The sequence below is a fragment of the Chiloscyllium plagiosum genome, unplaced genomic scaffold (assembly GCF_037043375.1).
Source record: "Chiloscyllium plagiosum isolate Xiang-an unplaced genomic scaffold, Cpla_swu_hap1 HiC_scaffold_23, whole genome shotgun sequence".
NCBI lineage: Eukaryota > Metazoa > Chordata > Chondrichthyes > Orectolobiformes > Hemiscylliidae > Chiloscyllium > Chiloscyllium plagiosum.
The window spans coordinates 54678817-54699227 of NW_028270161.1; the positions used below are offsets into that span (position 1 = coordinate 54678817).

A 20411-nucleotide genomic window follows, 5' to 3' on the forward strand; every position below is an offset into this window, starting at 1 on the left:
TTCCTTCCTGTGGCACGTCGGAACTGGCAGTCAGTGAGTTGAGCATCGTACCCCGTTCTTATGAGGGCATCCCTGAGTACTTCCAGGTGCCCTGAGGCATGGTACATTGGGGAAACCGAGCAAAGGCCATGGCAACGGATGAATGGGCACCACACAACAGTCAAGAGACAGGAGTGTTCCCTCCCAGTTGGGGAACACTTCAGCCGTCCAGGACATTCGACCTTGGACCTTCGGATGACCATCCTCCAAGGCGGACTTCGGGACAGGCAGCAGTGAAAAGTGGCCGAGCAGAGGCTGATAGCCAAGTTCGATACCCATAGGGAGGGCCTCAACCGGGACCTTGAGTTCATGTCACATTACAGGTGACCACCATTGCACTATACACACACACAGATACTCCTACACACACATACCCAGGCACTCCTATACACACACGCACATAGACACAGGTATACACAGACACACACACACACACCCTTACAGGCACACACACTCCCACACGCATCCTCTCACAGACCTATACCACTCTATACTCACACACACATATACACTCTCTCTCACAGACACTCACAACCCCCCACCCCAGACACACACACACGCACTCCTACAGACACACACACACCCACGCTCACACGCGCACCCCCTCACAGACTTAAGATACTCTACACTCACATACACACACTTATACACTCTCTCTCACACTCACAACCACCCAACCTAGACACACACACACACACAAAGACCCACATGCACACACATGTTTGTGGGGTGAATTTGTACTTGCAGGGTTACATTGTATTTTGCTCAAAAAGCTGCATGAATTCATGTAAGACTCTTGTTATCTCACTTTTTAGATTAGAATCAGTCTAAACATTATGGCACAGACAGAGAACACAGAGGGCTAACACCTTCAACATATTGTCTAGCTAACACCAATTGTTACAGTTAACCTGAGAATGTAACTTTTTAAAAAAACTTTGGTGATTTACACATGAATGAAGTGAAACTATCGTGGTATTCGAACACATGAAAGACTCAACAAACAATCAAGGTATTTTTCAATGTATAATTTCAGTTACATCACACTGTAAACTTTTGCTATAAATTCTGTGTCTTACAATTGTGTCCTCCACAACCACCTGATGAAGGAGCGGTGCTCCAAAAGCTGGTGCTTCCAATTAAACCTGTTGGACGATAACCTGGTGGTGTGTGATTTTTAACGAGGTAGAAAATGCATTGGAATGTAAGTTAATCTTTTTTCCATCTCCACATAAGTCCTCCATTTGGCCTACTCAGGGTGGATCGTGGATGACTGACTAAGGATCCTGCAGAACGTTTTTTGCACAAAAGTTGGTAGGCAAAAGTTGAGGCTGGTACATTAACAACATTTAAAAGGCATTTGGATAAAAACATGGACAGGAAAGGATTAGAAGGGGCCAAGTGCAGAAATATGGGGTTAGCTTGGATGAAAAGTTTGGTCAGCATTGACCAGTTTGGGTCAAAGGGCCTATCTCCATGCTGTAGGACTCTATGGCTTCATGACTCTAAATGCTACAAAGGGAAAGGAGCCTGAAGTCCAAGAAAACCCTATGGCGACCAAAACTGCTCTTCCAGGTCAAAGGGCATCAACTTCATCCTGCATTCACATGCCCCTGAGCAAGGGTTACACATACTGCAGTCATTTGTGCTGTGGTAGGTCTGAGACTTTTCCAACTCAAGCCATCAGCCTCAGTAGTCCAAGTCCAACTCTGACTCTTTATTCTCTCACATCTAGTTAGAGAGTTGTTTGGTAGCACAGAATTTGGGTTTTGCTGGAAAAGAACACATTTTGCCAAAACTGTTTATCTTGCACTCATCAGGACAATTCACAAGAATACCAATTCATGAAGAAAACCAACACTTATATTGCATAGAAGAGAGTGCTGATCGGTTGGCAGCGGGAGTCATCAGTAAAGGTATTCCCATGGAAAATGCACCAATTGACGATGATTGACAGTTAACTGTCATGCTTTGTTTACATATTTAAACAAGTGGGTTAACTCTTGATTGGTCAGGGATTGCCCTGAGGAATGAATCTATGAACGGTTGTCACTTATTTTGTTGAATGGAAACAGCTGCATTATATGTACAGTTCTTTCTCTCTGCAAGGCACAGCTCTTTATGCATTAATATATGTAGCTTTCAGTGCACACAAGAGTACCACACTGCAAGATTACTTGACAGTCCTAAATTGGTTGAGTAATTTTTCACAAACAAAGGATTATTTAGCAAATGTTGTCCAACTGTGTTTTGCACCTCCTAACAAATGCTGATTGGGTAAGGTCAGAGCCTTATTTTTGTGAACAGTGGAAAGATATGCTGATTGATAAGGTGTGGAAGTCTTTGGGACAAACAGCTTACATACCAAGCATCATACCAGCACTGAAACTCAGATAACGCATTACTCACTTGTGAGATCAGCACAGCGCCTTTTATGCAGGACTGTTCATGGCATGCACCACCTGTGTCACCACTGCATGAAATGGTTAGCTTCACCAGTTATAGAGTCATAGAGATGTACAGCACAGAAACAGACCCTTCAGTCTAACCCGTCCATGCCGACCAGATATCCTCACCCAATCTAGTCCCACCTGCCAGCACCCGGCCCATATCCCTCCAAACCCTTCCTATTCATATACCCATCCAAATGTCTTTTAAATGTTGCAATTGTACCAGCCTCCACCACTTCCCCTGGCAGCTCATTCCATACACACTCCACTCTCTGCTTGAAAAGGTTGCATAAACCTATGCCCTCTAGTTCTGGACTCCCCCACCCCATGGAAAAAAACCTTGCCTATTTACCCTATCCAAGCCCCTCATGATTTTATAAACCTCAATAAGGTCACCCCTCAGCCTCTGATGCTCCAGGGAAAACAGCCCTAGCCTATTCAAACTCTCTCCATAGCTCAAATCCTCCAACCCTGCAACATCCTTGTCAATCTTTTCTGAACCCTTTCAAGTTTCACAACATCTTTCCGATATGAAGCAAACCAGGATTGCACGCAATATTCCAAAAGTGGCCTAACCAATGTCCTGTACAGCCACAACATGACCTCCCAACTCCTGTACTCAGTACTCTGACCAATAAAGGAAAGCATACCAAACGTCTTCTTCACTATCCTATCTACCCGCGACTCCACTTTCAAGGAGGTATGAATGTGCACTCCAAGGTCTCTTTGTTCAGCAACACTCCCTAGGACTTTACCATTAAGTATATAAGTCCTGCTAAGATTTGCTTTCCCAAAATGCAGCACCTTGCATTTATCTAAATTAAATTCCATCTGCCACTCATCAGTCCATTGGCCCATCTGGTTTAGATCCTGTTGTAATCCGATGTAACCTTCTTTGCTGTCCACTACACCTCCAATTTTGATGTCATCTGCAAACTTGCTAACTATACTTCTTATGTTCACATCCAAATCATTTATATCAATGACGAAAAGCAGTGACGCAGAACCAATCCTTGTGGCACTCCACTGGTCACAGGCCTCCAGTCTGAAAAACAACCCTCCGCCACCACCGTCTTCTACCTTTGAGCCAGTTCTGTATCCAATTGACTAGTTCTCCCTGTATTCCATGAGATCTAACCTTGCAAAACTGTCTCCCATGGGGAACCTTGTCAAACGCCTTACTAAAGTCCATATAGATCACGTCTACAACTCTGCCATCAATCCTCTTTGTTACTTCTTCAAAAAATTCAAGTTTGAGAGACATGATTTCCCATGCACAAAGCCATGTTGACTATCCCAAATCATTCCTTGCATTTCCAAATACACGTACATCCTGTCCCTCAGGATTCCCTTCAACAACTTGCCCACCACTGACGTCAGGCTCACCGGCCTATAGTTCCCTGGCTTAAACTTACTTAAACAGTGGCACTACGTTAGCCAACCTCCAGTTTTCCAGCACCTGTGACTATCAATGATACAAATATCTCAGCAAGAGGCCCAGCGATCACTTCTCTAGCTTCCCACAGAGTTCAAAGGTTGACCTGATCAGGTCCTGGGGATTTATCCACTTTTATGCATTTCAAGACATCCAGCACTTCCTCCTATGTAATATGGACATTTTTTCAAAATGTCACTATCTGTTTCTTTACATTCTATATATTCCATGTCCTTTTCCACAGTAAACAGTGAGCAAAATAATAGGTTAGTATCTCCCACATCTCCTGTGGTTCCACACAAAGGCCACCTTGCTGATCTTTGAGGGGCCCTATTCTCTCCCTAGTTACTCTTTTGTCCTTAAAGTATTTGTAAACACCCTTTGTTTTCTCCTTAACTCTATTTGCCAAAGCTATCTCATTTCCCCTTTTTGCCCTCCTGAGTTCCCTCTTAAATATACTCCTACTGCCTTTATACTCATCTAAGGATTCATTCGATCTATCCTGTTCATACCTGACATTCACTTCCATCTTTTTCTTAACCAAACGCTCAGTTTCTTTAGTCAGCCAGCATTCCCTATACCTACCAGCCTTTCCTTTCACCCTGACAGGAATATACTCATTTATCTCATTTCTGAAGGCTTCCCATTTTCCAGCCATCCTTTTACCTGCAAACATCTGCCTCCAATCAGCTTTTGGAAGTTCAGATTTAGATTTAGATTCCCTACAGTGTGGAAACAGGCGCTTTGGCCCAACAAGTCCACACCGACCCTCTGAAGAGTAACCCACCCAGATCCATTCCCCTCTGACTAACGCACCTAACCCATGGGCAATTTAGCATGGCCAATCCACCTGATCTGCACATTTTTGGACAGGGGGAGGAAACCGGAGCACCCGGAAGAAACCCAAGCAGATACGGGGAGAATGTGCAAACTTCACACAGTCGCCCGAGGCTGAAATTGAACCTGGGACCCTGGTGCTGTGAGGCAGCAGTGCTAACCACTAAGCCACCGTGCCGCCCATTCTTGTCTAATACCATCAAAATTAGCCTTCCTCCAATTTAGAACTTCAACTTTTAGTTCTGGTATACCCTCTTCCATCACTATTTTAAAACTAATAGAATTATGGTTGCTGGCCCCAAATTGCTCCTCCACTGACACCTCAGTCTCCTGCCCTGTCTTATTTCCCAAGAATTGGTCAAGTTTTGCACCTTCTCTCGTAGGTACATCCACATACTGAATCAGAAAGTTTTCTTGTACACACTTAACAAATTCCTCTCCATCTAAACCCTTAACACTATGGCACTCCCAGTCTATGTTTGGAAAGTTAAAATCCCTGACCATAACCACTCTATTATTCTTACAAATAACTGAGATCTCCTCACAAATTTGTTTCTCAATTTCCCTCTGACCACTGGGGGGTCTAAAATACAATCCCAATAAGGTGATCATCCCTTTCTTATGTCTCAGTTCCACCCAAATAACTTCCCTGGATGTATTTCCAAGAATATTCTCCCTCAGCACAGCTCTAATGCTATCCCTTATCAAAAATGCCACTCTCCCTCCACTCTTACCTACCTTTATCCTTCCTGTAGCATTTGTATCCTGGAACATTAAGCTGCCAGTCCTGCCCATTCCTGAGCCATGTTTCTATAATTGCTATGATATTCCAGTCCTTTGTTCCTCACCATGCCCTGAGTTCATCTGCCTTCCCTATTATGGATCAGTGGTGCTGGAAGAGCACAGCAATTCAGGCAGCATCCGAGGAGCTTCGAAATCGACGTTTCGGGCAAAAGCCCTTCATTGACACGTTTCCTCACTATTTCTCTGGGTCCCACCGACCCCTTTCCTCACTATTTCTCTGGGTCCCACCCCCCCCACCTTACTAGTTTAAATCCTTCTCAGCAACTCCAGCAAATCTCCTTGCCAGTATATTTGACCCCTTCCAATTCAGGTGCAATACGTCCTTCTTGTACAGGTCATTTCTACCCCAGAAGAGATTCCAATGAACCAAAACTGTGAATCCTTCTCCCATATACCAGTTCCTCAGTCATGCATTCATCTGCTCTATCCTCCTATTCCTGCCCTCACTAGCTCGTAGCACCAGGAGTAATCCAGATATCACTTTTCGAGGTCCTCCCTTTTAAATTCCTGCCTAACTCTCTATATTCTCCATTCAGGATTTCATCCCTTTCCCTTTCTCTGTCATTGGCTCCGATGTGTACAATGACCTCCTGCTGGGGCCTCTCCCCTTTGTGACCATTCTGCACTCTCTCCGAGACATCCCTGATCCTGGCAAGAGGGAGGCAACACACCATTCTGATTTTTTTGCTGCTGACCACAGAAACGTCTGTCTGTGCCTCTGACTAGAGAGTCCCCTAACATAATTGATTGCTTAACCTGACATACCCTTCATTGCATTAGAGCCTGTCTCAATACCAGAAAATTGGCTGCTTGTGCTACATTCCCCTGAGAATCCATCACCCCCTACATTTCCCAAAACAGCAAACTTGTTTGAAATGGGAATAGCCACAGAAGATTCCTTCCTACCTGCCTACCTCTCTCACCTTTCCTGGAGTTAACCCATCTATGGGAGTGTATCTGTGACTTTTTGCTCAAACTTTGAACCTTACCTTTCCAGGATACTCTGTGGTACACTGGGCACTTTTCAGGACATTGAGTAACCACTCTTGTGGCCTCTTATGAGTTTGTTTAGCAGACAGCGAGAAATAATCCAAATCAGGGTAGCCATCATCTTGCAGGATGGCTATGAAGTGCCTATACCAGCTACATCAAGCTTGCAAGGCATACAAATAGGGGAGGTGACGGTTTTGTGGTACAATCACTGGACTATTAATCTAGAGCCCCTGGTAATATTCTGGGGACTGGGGTTCAAATCCTGTCACTGCAGGTGGTGGAATTTGAATTCATAAAAATATGGAATTTAGAGTCTGATGATGACTGTGAATCCATTGTGATTGTTGGAAAAATCAATTTGTTTCACTAATGTTCTTTAGGGAAGGAAACTGCCATCTTTACCTGGTCTGGTTTACATATGACTTCAGACACACAGCAATGTGGTTGACTCTTAACTGCCTGCTGGGCAACTAGGGATGGGTCATTAATACTGGCCTAGCCAGAGACATCTGTATCCTGTGAGTGAATTTTAAACATTTCTAAAAATGGCTCAGGAGAGTTAGGAGAAAGCGAGACCTACAGATGCTAGAGATCAGAGTCGGAAAGTGTGGTGCTGGAAAAGCACAGCACCTCAGGCAGCATCCGAGGAGCAGGAGAGTTGACGTTTCATCAGGATTGATGAAGGGCTTATGCCCGAAACGTCGACTCTCCTGGTCCTGGTCCTCAGATGCTGCCTGAGCTGCTGTGCTTTTCCAGCGCCACACTTTTCAACTCTGGAGAGTTAGGATCTATTTATCAGGCTGCTGGTAAGTCAGACCTTGTATTTCATGGAACTGTAGGAATTCCAATGTGTATAAAGACCAGTGAAGGTAGTTTTGTGGTATACAGTAGTAGAAGACTGGAAGGTGATGGCTTTGTGGTATTGTCGCAAGACTACCAATCCAGAAACCCAGGCTCAAATCCAACCATGGAACATGACAGTGAGTCTTAACTGCCCTCTGGGCAATTAGGGATGGGCAATAAATGCTGTCCCAGTTAGAGAAGCCCACCTTCTGTGAATGAATAAGGCAAAAAAGGACAACTGGCCAATTTCTTAACTTGAACATTGAGGGAATTTGACTGGTCTATTTCAAGCACAATTCTTTTGTGAGTGTGCAGGAATTCATTTGTTTAAGTGAACTTAAATTCTGTGGCTGCTGTGTTATATTTCTAGGTCATTAGCTTAGACCACAAACGAGTCCAGATGTAAAGATCACCATTTTGCCACTGAGTGACTGGCTGGAGGTATCAAATGAAAACGACCTCCTGTTTCAAAGAGATTCAGGGCACATGCATCAGGGAGATATTCCCAGTCACACTCACCCTCCTGCGAACAGCAAGCAGCAGAGAAGGACAGCAGGAGCTCACTCTCAAGCTACTGTCAGAGCTGAGGAACCAGGAAAAGCAGCAGGAGAAGGAGGGAGAAAATGGGAAGTCAAAATAAATAGAAATTAAGCAAAGCTTTTTTTGTTAGTAAATGAAAGGATGGGAAGAAAAGATTTTCACTTTAAATACTCAACCATGTTGATCCTGTAAAGAGTTTGATGCTACATGTGTTTAATGGAATGCAAGTACATCCACAGCAGATGATGCGTAAAAATAACATTTCAATACTGTCAGCTCAAGACTCTGCATCCTAAAATTGCTGGGTGTTACAATTACAAAATACATATATTTACTAATGCTGATTGAACAGACTTAAGGGGTTAAAGATATTCAAATCCTTAACAGTGAGATGTCACATTCACATACTTTTGGACATTAAATTTAATTTTAAAAAGTGCTGCAGCCAATAAGGTAACACTAAACCAGTTGGACTGAGGTTGGAACTTATCTGCAGCTCTAGACACTCTAATACCGTTCTTTAGGGAAGAAAGTTTAACGTACTTAATTGGTCATGACTCAAGACTAACTGCAATATCTTCTCAAAAGACCCAGAAGGCATCTCAGATATTTCACCATAACAAGGTCTAATATGAATAAAATTGGACAGGCCACTCAGCATCAATCTCGGCACCAGACAGAAAAGTTATGTAAGGGCTTTAGGACATTAGAGCAAGTTTGCAATGATGTCATGAAGCTGCTCATTACTGAACATAAACAGCAGAGTCTGGGTAGAGTTACCATTAGAGAGAGACTGGCAGGGAGATAAGCATGTGGAGTAAAACAATAAGCATTACACAACAGTCCTTTTGCTAATGTAACAATATGATTGGGGTTCAGCATATCTCTGAATACCATGTATTGTAGCATTTCACCTTAATGTATAATAAACAGTGTTATAAAGAAACCCAAGCCTTGTCTTCTCCTTGGGCAGTCTATCTTAAACCCAAGCTTTTCCCATAATGCCATAAAAAAAAGAAGATGGTGGCAGCAACGAGATTCATTGCCCAGAAAATAGTTGCAGCAGTGAAGATCAATAAACAGACCCAAAATCATTTGAAAAGAATATTTTTAAAAAGAACACTTTTTCACAAAATCTCTGAAACACCTGTCAGAAGAGGCGTCATGCTGAATAGCCTTTTTTAAATTCATTCATGGGATGAGGATATTGCTGGAGAAAGTGAGGACTGCAGATGCTAGAGATCAGAGCTTCCTGAAGAAGGGCTTATGCCCGAAACGTCGATTGTCCTGTTCCTTGGATGCTGCCTGACCTGCTGCGCTTTTCCATGAGGATATTGCTGGCTAGACCAGCATTTATTGTCTCGAGGGCAGTTAAGTGTCAACTGCATTACTGTGGGTCTGGAATCACATGTCGGCCAGGCCAAGTAAGGAAGACAGTTTCCTTCCCTGAAGGGCATTAGTGAACGAGATGGGCTTTTCCCAACAATTGACACAATTAGCATTTTAATCCCAGATATTTACTGAATTCAAATTTCGCCATCTCCCAGTCCCTGGGAAATTACCTGGGTCTGTGGATTAACAGTCCCTTGATAACATCACTGGGCCACAGCTGCAATGAAGGAAAAATTTCTGAACAGAAAACTCCTACAAAAAAAGCCATGGTTGTAAATTTTACAGCCAGTAACAGGACAAACAAGCTTTGAAGGGAAAAATATAACAGTGAGACCAATGAAAGCCCATCAGGAGACAAGGGGATAAATGTGCATCAAGGATCTACAAAAGGAAGCTAATTAAGTTAAGACTTCTAACAGCGATCCAGTAGTTCTAGATTATTCATCCAATGACAAAGTCTACAATGAGCAAGTTAAAAAAAAATCCAGAAACCAGCGTCAGGTAAATTGACTGAAAATTTTGTAGATATATATTATTTCTTGGAATCTGAAGTTTTGAAGCCTTGATGGTAAAGTTTGACATTTTTTAATTATGTTGATGGCTCAGGTGTGAAATGCAGGTTTTATTTGGCAAATAAGTTTTAAATTAGTTTTAATCATTTAAAAAAAAAGTTGAGATAAATAAAATGAAAACAAATCAGATCAAATGATATCAAATTCAGTGGAACAGTCCTTCAGATGCAAAGAACAGACATCACAGTAGCCATTTTGATAGTCAAAAAAAAAACAACCGAATCCTATTCACTGAGACCATTTTGAAGAAGTTTCCACACTGAGATCTTTTAGAAATTCTTCAGTTATCCTTGAAAATATCTTCATTCATCGCTATGAAGACGCCATATTGGTAAAGGAAAATCCAACTTTCCATTGAAAAAATAACAGAGACTGACAGGTTCCAGCTGTAGTTCTACAACAGCAAACATTCAATAGCTTTCAACAACTAAGACAACAAAACAAGGCATTAAATTTACTGTCACACAAAGAGATCAATAATCTACATTTAAAGTAAAAAAAAAAGGACTTCAAGTGACCATCAACAATCAGCCAATGCAACAAAATTCACCAATAATGACTTCCCACCTGAAAATCCAAGCTTTCACACTCAGTTGATACATATGCAAGTTGTCTAACAATTATTAAGATTTTGAACGATGTCACTCTTTTCTTATCTGTATCACTATCTGATGCGGATCTTTGAGGAGAAAGTGAGGTCTGCAGATGCTGGAGATCAGAGCTGAAAATGTGTTGCTGGAAAAGCGCAGCAGGTCAGGCAGCATCCAGGGAACAGGAGAATCGACGTTTTGGGCATAAGGTTCCTGAAGAAGGGCTTCTGCCCGAAACGTCGATTCTCCTGTTCCCTGGATGCTGCCTGACCTGCTGCGCTTTTCCAGCAACACATTTTCAGCTCTGATACAGATCTTGTCAATGGAGAAGAAAGAATAACGCATACATTCCTGTGCTTACATCAATGCAGAACCCTTCAGCAAGCACTACTGAACAAATGAAAATTAGCAGAGAAAAAGAGAGCTCACCAACATTTACTCAAGTATTGTAAACATTCTTAATTCACCTATTGATAGGGCTCAGTTAAGTCAAAATCTTTGGGAGGGGTGGAAGATATAAGAAAAAGAACTAAAAGTAAATGTTGTATGAAGAAGTAATCAAGGTATCTCATTTGAGAACATTTATAAATGATAATCAACCTTTAAGGCAAGGGAAAAATGTTTGGGAGGGATGTTGTGAGGACCTTGGGACCCTGGAGAAACCTTGTAACAATGTAATGGAGATGTTTCTCATTGGACAAACATAGTACAATGTGGGTGGAGTCAGAGAGAGACTGGAAGTGAGAAACCCATCCAGAGAAGCATGTGGAGTTGACCAACTAGACGATAGAGTTCATAGAACTGTCTTTTAATAATGTAAGAGTAGGATGAGTACATCTCTGAGTAGCGTGCATCGTAGTATTTACTGTTAATAGAAATAAGCAGTTGTAAAGGAGCCTTAGATTGAAAGCAGTTCATGAGCTTAACTTCTCCTTGACTTGCTTAAAAGTCAATCTCTTGGTTGAAGGGATAAAACCACATAACAAAAGAACAAGCAAACCATACCTAACCCACTCAATCCTGCAAAGCACCCTTCCCTGACAAAAGGGGAATTATACCCAAATTATGAGTGTAGTTCTACTGACTAGTTAAGTAACATGCTGACATAGACTCATTGATTTACAGCTTTCAGCCAACATCCTACAGCTGAGACTCCTCTATCATTATCCCTGGGGTTGAGAGTGTGGAGACTGCAGCATGAACTCTAAATCCCATGAAGTCACATGGCACATCAGGCCATGTATGGGCAAGGAACCTCCTGCTGATTCATCAGATCACACCTTGGTCTTCCCGCATCTTCCTCTAGCATTTGTTCCTGGGTTTTGAGTATCTTACTTTGTTCCATGTTTCTCACCTCTCATTTAAAGTCCTTAACCTCTAATACAGCCCAACCACCCAGGTCATTTTCCCAAGGAGTTATTTCATCGCTTTCCTTCCTCAGCATTTACACTGAATGCGTTTTCCATCCCAGCTAGTTTCAATCTCCATCTCAGTCCATCATGTTCTTTCTCCTTGGAGTTCAATGCCTTCTGAATCTGTCCCTCCACATAAACTCTCCAAGCCATGTTCATTCCCCTGACCTTAATGTCTCATACGGTCTCATAATTTCAATCATAACAATCAGAATTAAGGCCACCACTTTCTTGTATTATTCTCCAACAACATTGACTAAATCCTACTTCCTTGTGTAACGGTTTCAGAAAATAAACACGCACTCAATTGATTTATGATGGTACTCACAAAATCCCAACCCTCTAGCCTATGGCCCTCTGTGCACCACAACCTTCCTGCAGAGATCAATTTGATCAGAGAGTCACCTCCAATTCTGAAGCACTAGTTCCCAATCGAATCATATCTCTCTCGCTCTCCCTCTCTCTCACTCTAACCATTCCTCTACACATCCCTTGTCCCCCACTCTCTTTAAGGAAGGACATATCCGACGAAGAGGCAAGCATAGCTGGGGCCCATGCGGGTGCCCATGGCTACTCCTTTGGTTTGGAGGAAGTGGGAGGATTGGAAAGAGAAGTTGTTCAGGGTGAGGACCAGTTCAGTCAGTCGAAGGAGGGTGTCAGTAGAAGGTTACTGGTTGGTACGGCGGGAAAGGAAGAAGCGGAGGGCTTTAAGTCCTTCGTGATGCGGGATAGCGGTGTACAGGGATTGGATGTCCATGGTGAAGATAAGGCGTTGGGGACCGGGGAAGCGAAAATCATGGAGGAGGTGGAGGGCGTGGGTGGTGTCCCGAATGTAGGTGGGGAGTTCTTGGACTAAGGGGGACAGGACCGTATCGAGGTATGCAGAGATGAGTTCGGTGGGGCAGGAGCAGGCTGAGACAATGGGTCGGCCGGGACAGTCAGGTTTGTGGATTTTGGGCAGGAGGTAGAAACGGGCTGTGCGGGGTAGTGGGACTATGAGGTTGGAGGCAGTGGATGGGAGATCCCCTGAGGTGATGAGGTTCTGGATGGTCTGGGAGATGATGGTTTGGTGGTGGGAGGTGGGGTCATGGTCAAGGGGGCAGTAGGAGGAGGTGTCCGCGAGCTGGCGTTTAGCCTCAGCGGTGTAAAGGTCGGTCCGCCAAACAGTCCATCTTCCGCAGCTACACTGGCAGCACCCCCCACCTTTTTCCTCCGCTACATCGATGACTGTATCGGCGCTGCCTCGTGCTCCCACGAGGAGGTTGAACAGTTCATCCACTTTACCAACACCTTCCACCCCGACCTCAAATTCACCTGGACCGTCTCAGACTCCTCCCTCCCCTTCCTAGACCTTTCCATTTCTATCTCGGGTGACCGAATCGACACGGACATTTACTATAAACCGACCGACTCCCACAGCTACCTAGACTACACCTCCTCCCACCCTGCCCCCTGTAAAACGCCATCCCATATTCCTAATTCCTTCGTCTCCGCCGCATCTGCTCCCAGGAGGACCAGTTCCAAAACCTTACAACCCAGATGGCCTCCTTCTTCAAGGACCGCAATTTCCCGCCAGACGTAGTCAACGATGCCCTCCACCACATCTCTTCCACTTCCTGCTCCTCCGCCCTTGAGCCCCGCCCCTCCAACCGCCACCAGGACAGAACCCCACTGGTCCTCACCTACCACCCCACCAACCTCCATGTACAACGTATCATCCGCCGTCATTTCCGCCACCTCCAAACAGACCCCACCACCAGGGATATATTTCCCTCCCCTCCCCTATCAGCGTTCCGAAACGACCACTCCCTCCGTGACTCCCTCGTCAGGTCCACACCCCCCACCAACCCAACCTCCACTCCCGGCACCTTCCCCTGCAACTGCAAGAAATGCAAAACTTGCGCCCACACCTCCCCCTTACTTCCCTCCAAGGCCCCAAGGGACACTTCCATATCCGCCACAAATTCACCTGCACCTCCACACACATCATCTATTGCATCCGCTGCACCCGATGTGGCCTCCTCTATATTGGGGAGACAGGCCGCCTACTTGCGGAACGTTTCAGAGAACACCTCTGGGACACCCGGACCAACCAACCCAGCCACCCCGTAGCCCAACACTTTAACTCCCCCTCCCACTCCACCAAGGACATGCAGGTCCTTGGACTCTGCCATCGCCAGACAATAGCAACACGACAGCTGGAGGAAGAGTGTCTCATCTTCTGCCTGGGAACCCTCCAACCACAAGGGATGAACTCAGATTTCTCCAGTTTCCTCATTTCCCCTCCCCCCCCACCTTGTCTCAGTCAAATCCCTCGAACTCAGCACCGCCTTCCTAACCTGCAATCATCTTCCTGACCTCTCCGCCCCCACCTCACTCCGGCCTATCACCCTCACCTTGACCTCCCTCCACCTATCGCATTTCCAAAGCCCCTCCCCCAAGTCCCTCCTCCCTACCTTTTATCTTAGCCTGCTGGACACACTTTCCTCATTCCTGAAGAACGGCTTATGCCCGAAACGTCGATTCTCCTGTTCCTTGGATGCTGCCTGACCTGCTGCGCTTTTCCAGCAACACATTTTCAGCCCCACTTTCTTTAGTCTAAGCAACTCGGATTTGAAGGGATATAGCAGACAAGTGATTTAACCATCACCACCAGATCTGGCTGGGCCATACAAAATCGTACAGAGTCCTGATCTTGCTTCCTAAAATGTTTCACTATTTCAGAACCATCCTAGAATGAAAGGATGACATCTGCCTTCTCTGCTGTAAAGGAGGAATAATTTTCAAAAGGATGGTAAGGGGATGATTTTTAAAGAAGTGTTCAAAACTATAAGAACTTGCTTTAAGGTAAATCAGGAAAACTTTCAGCCATTTCCACTGGTTAGTAAGTTCCTAAATATAGGGTTTAAAATTAAAATCAACAGAATTGACACTACAAATAAACAAATGTCTCCTGAACTTAATTTGTTAATCGTAGATCAGGCTCAAGAGTCAGTCAGAATTTGCTAAGAGACACGTTCTGAAATAATTATTAATGCTTCCCTGATAACACCATGATGTAGAAACCTATAATTGTCAGTTACATTATCAGTTAGATAAAATTCAAAATAATATGTGGAATCCGAGTCTCTTTGCAAAGCACACGTTCTGCCTTTCAAGTATGAACAAATAACAAATGGGTTTTCCTACCCACTTGCCTGAAGGGTAAGTTAGCTTCATTTCACACCCCAACAGAACATTGCTATTATGTTACATGACCTCTTCATCCCTGACTTATTTCTCTGAATACCAACCAGCCAGTCTTGCTGACAGACTAACAACATACCACAATGTGGCATATTCCCAGAGTATCTCCAGGACCTTGTCCCAACTGCACTGCTTGCTGTTGAGCGTTCCAAACACTTACTGCATCCTCCGGGTTTGTAGGAGAATCCAGGAGGCAGGAGGAATCCTTGCTGGGCTGCTGCAGCTGCCAATGTCCGCTGGTCTGGAGGGAACACTGGAATCATCAACGGAGGCAACTGACCTTGAACCTGCTGAACATGAAACAAGAACATCAACAAAAAAATGGAAACAATCACAAGAGATAATTTTTTTCTTCATAATAGGAGTAAAATTGCAGTTAAATGCAAGGACTATTCCCAATACACAATTCATCGCGACATGTGCCATACATGTGATGAATTTGTCTCCAGTATTTGAAATGCTAGTTTCATGGTCCTGGGACCAGAAATATCTAAGCAATCTTGAATGCAAGTCTAACTTGACATCTTTAACAATAACCTGTTGGGGTGAATACCAGAAACCCAAAAGAATTACACATGTCCTTTGGGGACATCACCTTATCACCCTGACCTGACCTGGTCCCCATGTGACTCCAGACTCTTGCAATGGTGTCAATTCTTCCCTTTGTAAAGCAACAAGGAAATAAATAGTTTGGAAACAGATTTAAGTAGCTCACTTTCACAACCTCAGCACATTAAAAGCACTTTGCAGCTAATTAAGTATTTTTCAAAATGTGATGTCACATTGCAAAGAAAGCTTTGCAAGCAAATATGCTCATGGCGAACAGCCATGAGATAATTACCTGATCATTTATATTATCAATGTTGGATGAGGCCAGAATTCTCAGGGAGAATTTCACTGCCCCTCTTCAAAGACTGCCATCTTTTAACTCTGCGTGATAGGGCAGTGTAGTGTAAAGTGTTAATACTCAAATATGTCAATAGTCAACTACGTCAGCAGTGACCTAAGAGATCACATGACAGAGACTTTGGGGAGACATGCTACCATATAGACCTTGTGCTAAGTCTAAGAGTGTACATAATTCACAGAATATTGAACCAAAGCTAACCCTACCAAAATTTGGACTTAAGCAGCCTCTCATACAAATTGCCAAGAACCCAAACTCTTCCAAATCCCACCATGATAGCAACCAAAGTGGATGGGACTTCAGTTTTCATTCAAAAGGCTGTAGCTTTCATAGAGTAGCATCCCTGGATTATTACACTGGGATGCTGTCTACCAAGTGAGAAATGAGTCCACAATTTTCTGACTCAAACAAGTGTACTGTACAGCTAAAACAATCTCATCTCCAGAATATCTCTCATGGGGGAATGAATATCATGATGCACAGCCATCTTAGGGAATTCATATTGAGACAGACAACTAACATAGTGAATATGGAGACACACGGCTAACATGGGGAATGAATAATGAGACACACAGCTAACATGGGGAACAAATATTGAGATACACAGCTAACATGGGGAACAAATATTGAGATACACAGCCAAAATGGGGAACGGATAGTGATGGCTAACATGATACATAAGGTTCTATTGGAAATGTTATTTTGGAGTTCAACCGTCTCAGAATGATCGTGAAAGGTGTCGTAGAGTCATATAGCATGGAAACAGACCCTTCAGTCCAACTCATCCATGCCAACCAGATATCCTAAGCTGATCTAGTCCCATTTACCAGTATTTCTATTCATATATGCAACCAGATTCTTTTAATGTTGTAATCAAACCAGCCACCACCAATTCCTCTAGCAGCTCATTCTGTACACGCACCATCCTCTGCATGAAAAAGTTGCCCCTTGGATTCCTTTTAAATCTTGCCCCTTTCACCTTCAACCCATGCCCTCTAGTTTTGGACTCCCCTACCCTAGAAAAAAGGATCCAATAAGAAACAGTCAAATGGACTGAAAAATTGCTTTTTTCTGGAGATGAGATTGTTTTAGCTGTACAATATACAGTTCATTCCTCAACATGTGTGTGTATTTTGTTAAGGGCAATGTGGAATTTAAATAGTCATTTTTTTAAACAAATGTGGATTTCACTAATATTATTACAACCCAACTCAGGAGACTTCATGTGTAAGAAGTAAAATACTTTCCATTTTATATGTATGAAATGAAATTCATAAAGTTCAGATATAGCACACATTCACAAACAAAACAAAGTGATTTCTAAGCTAAAATAAAACACTGCGGATGGTGGGTGTCTGAAATGGAAGCAGAAAATGCTGAGATAATGCAGCAGATCTAACAGAATCTGAGGGGAAGAATTAGAGTTAATGTTTCAGGTTGATGACACTCAACCCTGTCCAATCTTGAGCCCAAGACCTGAACTCGGTCTCTCCTGCCACATATGTCACCTGACCTGCTGAATATTTTCAGCATTTTCTGCTTCCTTTTACTGAACTAACCTGGCAATTTACTTTAATCTCAAGCAACGGGTGTAGAAGTTTCCACTTACCTCATGGGCAATTTAAAATGCTTTTCAGAGCGTGGCTGCCAAATTGGTGACAAATAATATGGTGTAGGGCCATACCAATTAGGTAGAGGGCCCTGACTGTACAAACCCGATCCATGCCAGACGGCAAAAGAAAGCCAAACAGCAACACTCCACCCACAAACACGAGTCATTCTGAACCCAGTGCCAAGGTAAAATCTTGGTCCTGTAACTCTAAAGTACTGCTAATTGCCTGCGTGTTTTAATTGTGCCTGGACTATACGACACACTTTCCTGTCTCCTGGCAGTTGTCGCCCTGATATGGTCTGGGGAATTTTCTTCCATTCACACAATTTTTCTACAAATCTTCTGCTAAAGTTATCACTACCATTCAGCATAGGCCCCACAGAAAACTAGCCCACCGCCAGGCTCAGGGACATTGATGACGGTCTGGCAGATTTGTTCTGTAAGGATCATAGACGCCCTTAAATCTCCTGCCTCCCGTGCCATTGTCAGAAAATCTTAGCTCAATGATTCAAATGATTGTTTGTTCATGTTGCCTTCTCATGAGCGAAGCCAGTATTTTTTCTACATTCACTGCCACTCCTCACTAATAATATAAAATTGTAGTTAAATGCATATTTTGAATGCACGAAAAAATGCCTTCAGTGCTTCCACTGAAATCAAGCCTCCCATCCACAGACAGTATCACTGTTATATAAATGTGTCCTTATCTACCTCCCCTCTCACTGAAAAAATTACTATTTATAGTGATGGGAACGTTCAGAATGTAAATAACACGTTAGTGTAGGAGATTAGAAGGCAATTATCTGAAGGTTGGGTTAAGATCAATTACTAAGCTTATGTGGGTGGAGTTATGTCGCCTTGTTCAATAATATCTGACCTATGCCAGCTCTTTCACTGCAAAAGCAGATCAATTTCTCATCCCCAGCACCAACACATTTTAAACGGGTTGGTTAGCTCAGTCGGCTGGACGGCTGGTTTGCAATGCAGTAAAATGTAGGAGTTCGGTTCCCACACTGGGCTATAAGTCCCTTCTTCTCAGCCTCTCTCCTCACCGGAGGTATAGTACCTCTCAGGTTAAACCACCACCAGTTGCCTCTATCTCTGTCCAGTGGGAGAGGAGGACTGTACTGACTTTATCTTATTTAAGAGTTTAGAGACATACAGCATGGAAACAGACCCTTCAGTCCAACTCGCCCATGCTAACCAGATATGCCAACCCAATCTAGTCCCACCTGCCAGCACCCAGCCCATATCCCTCCAAACCCTTCCAATTCATATACCCATCCAAATATCTTTTAAATGTTGCAATTGTACCAGTCTCCACCACTTCCCCTGGTGGCTCATTCCATACACCGTACCACCCTCTGGATGAAAAGTTGCCCCTCAGGTCTCTCTTATATTTTTCCCCTGTCACCCTAAACCTATGCCCTCTAGTTCTGGACATCTCCACTCCCAGGGAAAATACTCTGTCTATTTATCCAATCCATGCTCCTCATGATTTTATAAACCTCTATAAGGTTATCCCTCAGCCTCTGATGCTCCAGGGAAAACAGCCCCTGCCTGTTCAGCCTCTCCCTATAGCTCAAATCCTCCAACCCTGGCAACATCCTTATAAATCTTTTCTGAACTCTTTCAAATGTACCGCATGCTTCCGATAAGAAGGAGACCAGAATTGCACACAATATTCCAAAAGTGGCCTAACCAATGTCCTGTACAGCCGCAACATGACCTCCCAACTCCTGTACTCAATACTCTGACCAATAAAGGAAAGCATACCAAAAGCCTTCTTCACTATCCTATCTACCTGCAACTCTACTTTCAAGGAGCTATGAACCTGCACTCCAAGGTCTCTTTGTTCAGCAACATTCCTAGGAGCCTTACCATTAAGTGTATAAGTCCTGCTGAGATTTGCTTTCCCTAAATACAACACCTTGCATTTATCTGAATTAAACTTCATCTGCCACTCCTCAGCCTATTGGCCCAAATGATCTGAGGTAACCTTCTTCGCTGTCCACTACACCTCCAATTTTGGTGTCATCTGCAAACTTACTAACTGTACCTCCTATGCTCACATCCAAATAATATATATAAATGACAAAAAGTAGTGGTCCCATAAAGGTTTCAATTGAGACTTTGATTACATTGATGAAACCTTTCAGCTTGAGGAAACATCTAGAAGTAGCACTGTGGCTCAGTCATTAGCACTGCTGCCTCAGAGCGCCAGTGACCCAGGTTTGATTCCACCCTTGGGAGACTGTGTGGAGTTTGTACACTCTCCCCATGTCTGCGTGGTTTCCTCTCACAGTCCAAAGATGTGCAGGTTAGATAGAGGGCCATGCTAAATTGCCCATAGTGTCCAGTGATGTGTAGGTTAGATGGATTGGTTATGCTAAATTGACCATAGTGTCCAGGGATGTGCAGGTCGGTGGATTAGCCATGGGAATTGCAGGGTTACAGGCATGGGGTGGGTCTGGGTGGGATGTTCTTTGAAGGGTCAATGTGACTTGATGGGCTGAATGTCCTGCTTCCGCACTGCAGGGATTTGAGGAAACCATAAAAACAAAATAGTCCCTGATAAATAAGAAGGAATTCAGAAGAAACGTCTTTGCCTAGAGAATGGTTTGGATGTTGAACTTAGTGTCATAGAAAATAGTTGAGGCAAGTCACCTGGATATATTCAAGGGGAAAGAACCAGAGAACATAGGAGCAGTAATTGGCCATTTGGCCCTTCAAGCCTAG

At 43.7% G+C, this 20411-nt stretch overlaps 1 protein-coding gene across 9 annotated transcripts in view; it reads right to left on the reverse strand.

Annotated features, from left to right (window-relative positions):
- The window catches only part of sox5 (SRY-box transcription factor 5), a 375057-nt gene that overhangs the window by 126700 nt on the left and 227946 nt on the right, over positions 1-20411 (reverse strand). For 8 of the 9 annotated variants that reach the window (XM_043713397.2, XM_087999687.1, XM_043713395.2 and 5 more), the window contains one exon: positions 15314-15443. In XM_043713397.2, the coding sequence (XP_043569332.1) occupies positions 15314-15443 (130 nt within the window). The remainder of the gene's footprint in view (positions 1-15313; positions 15444-20411) is intronic. The other variant, XM_043713393.2, reaches the window with a different exon arrangement.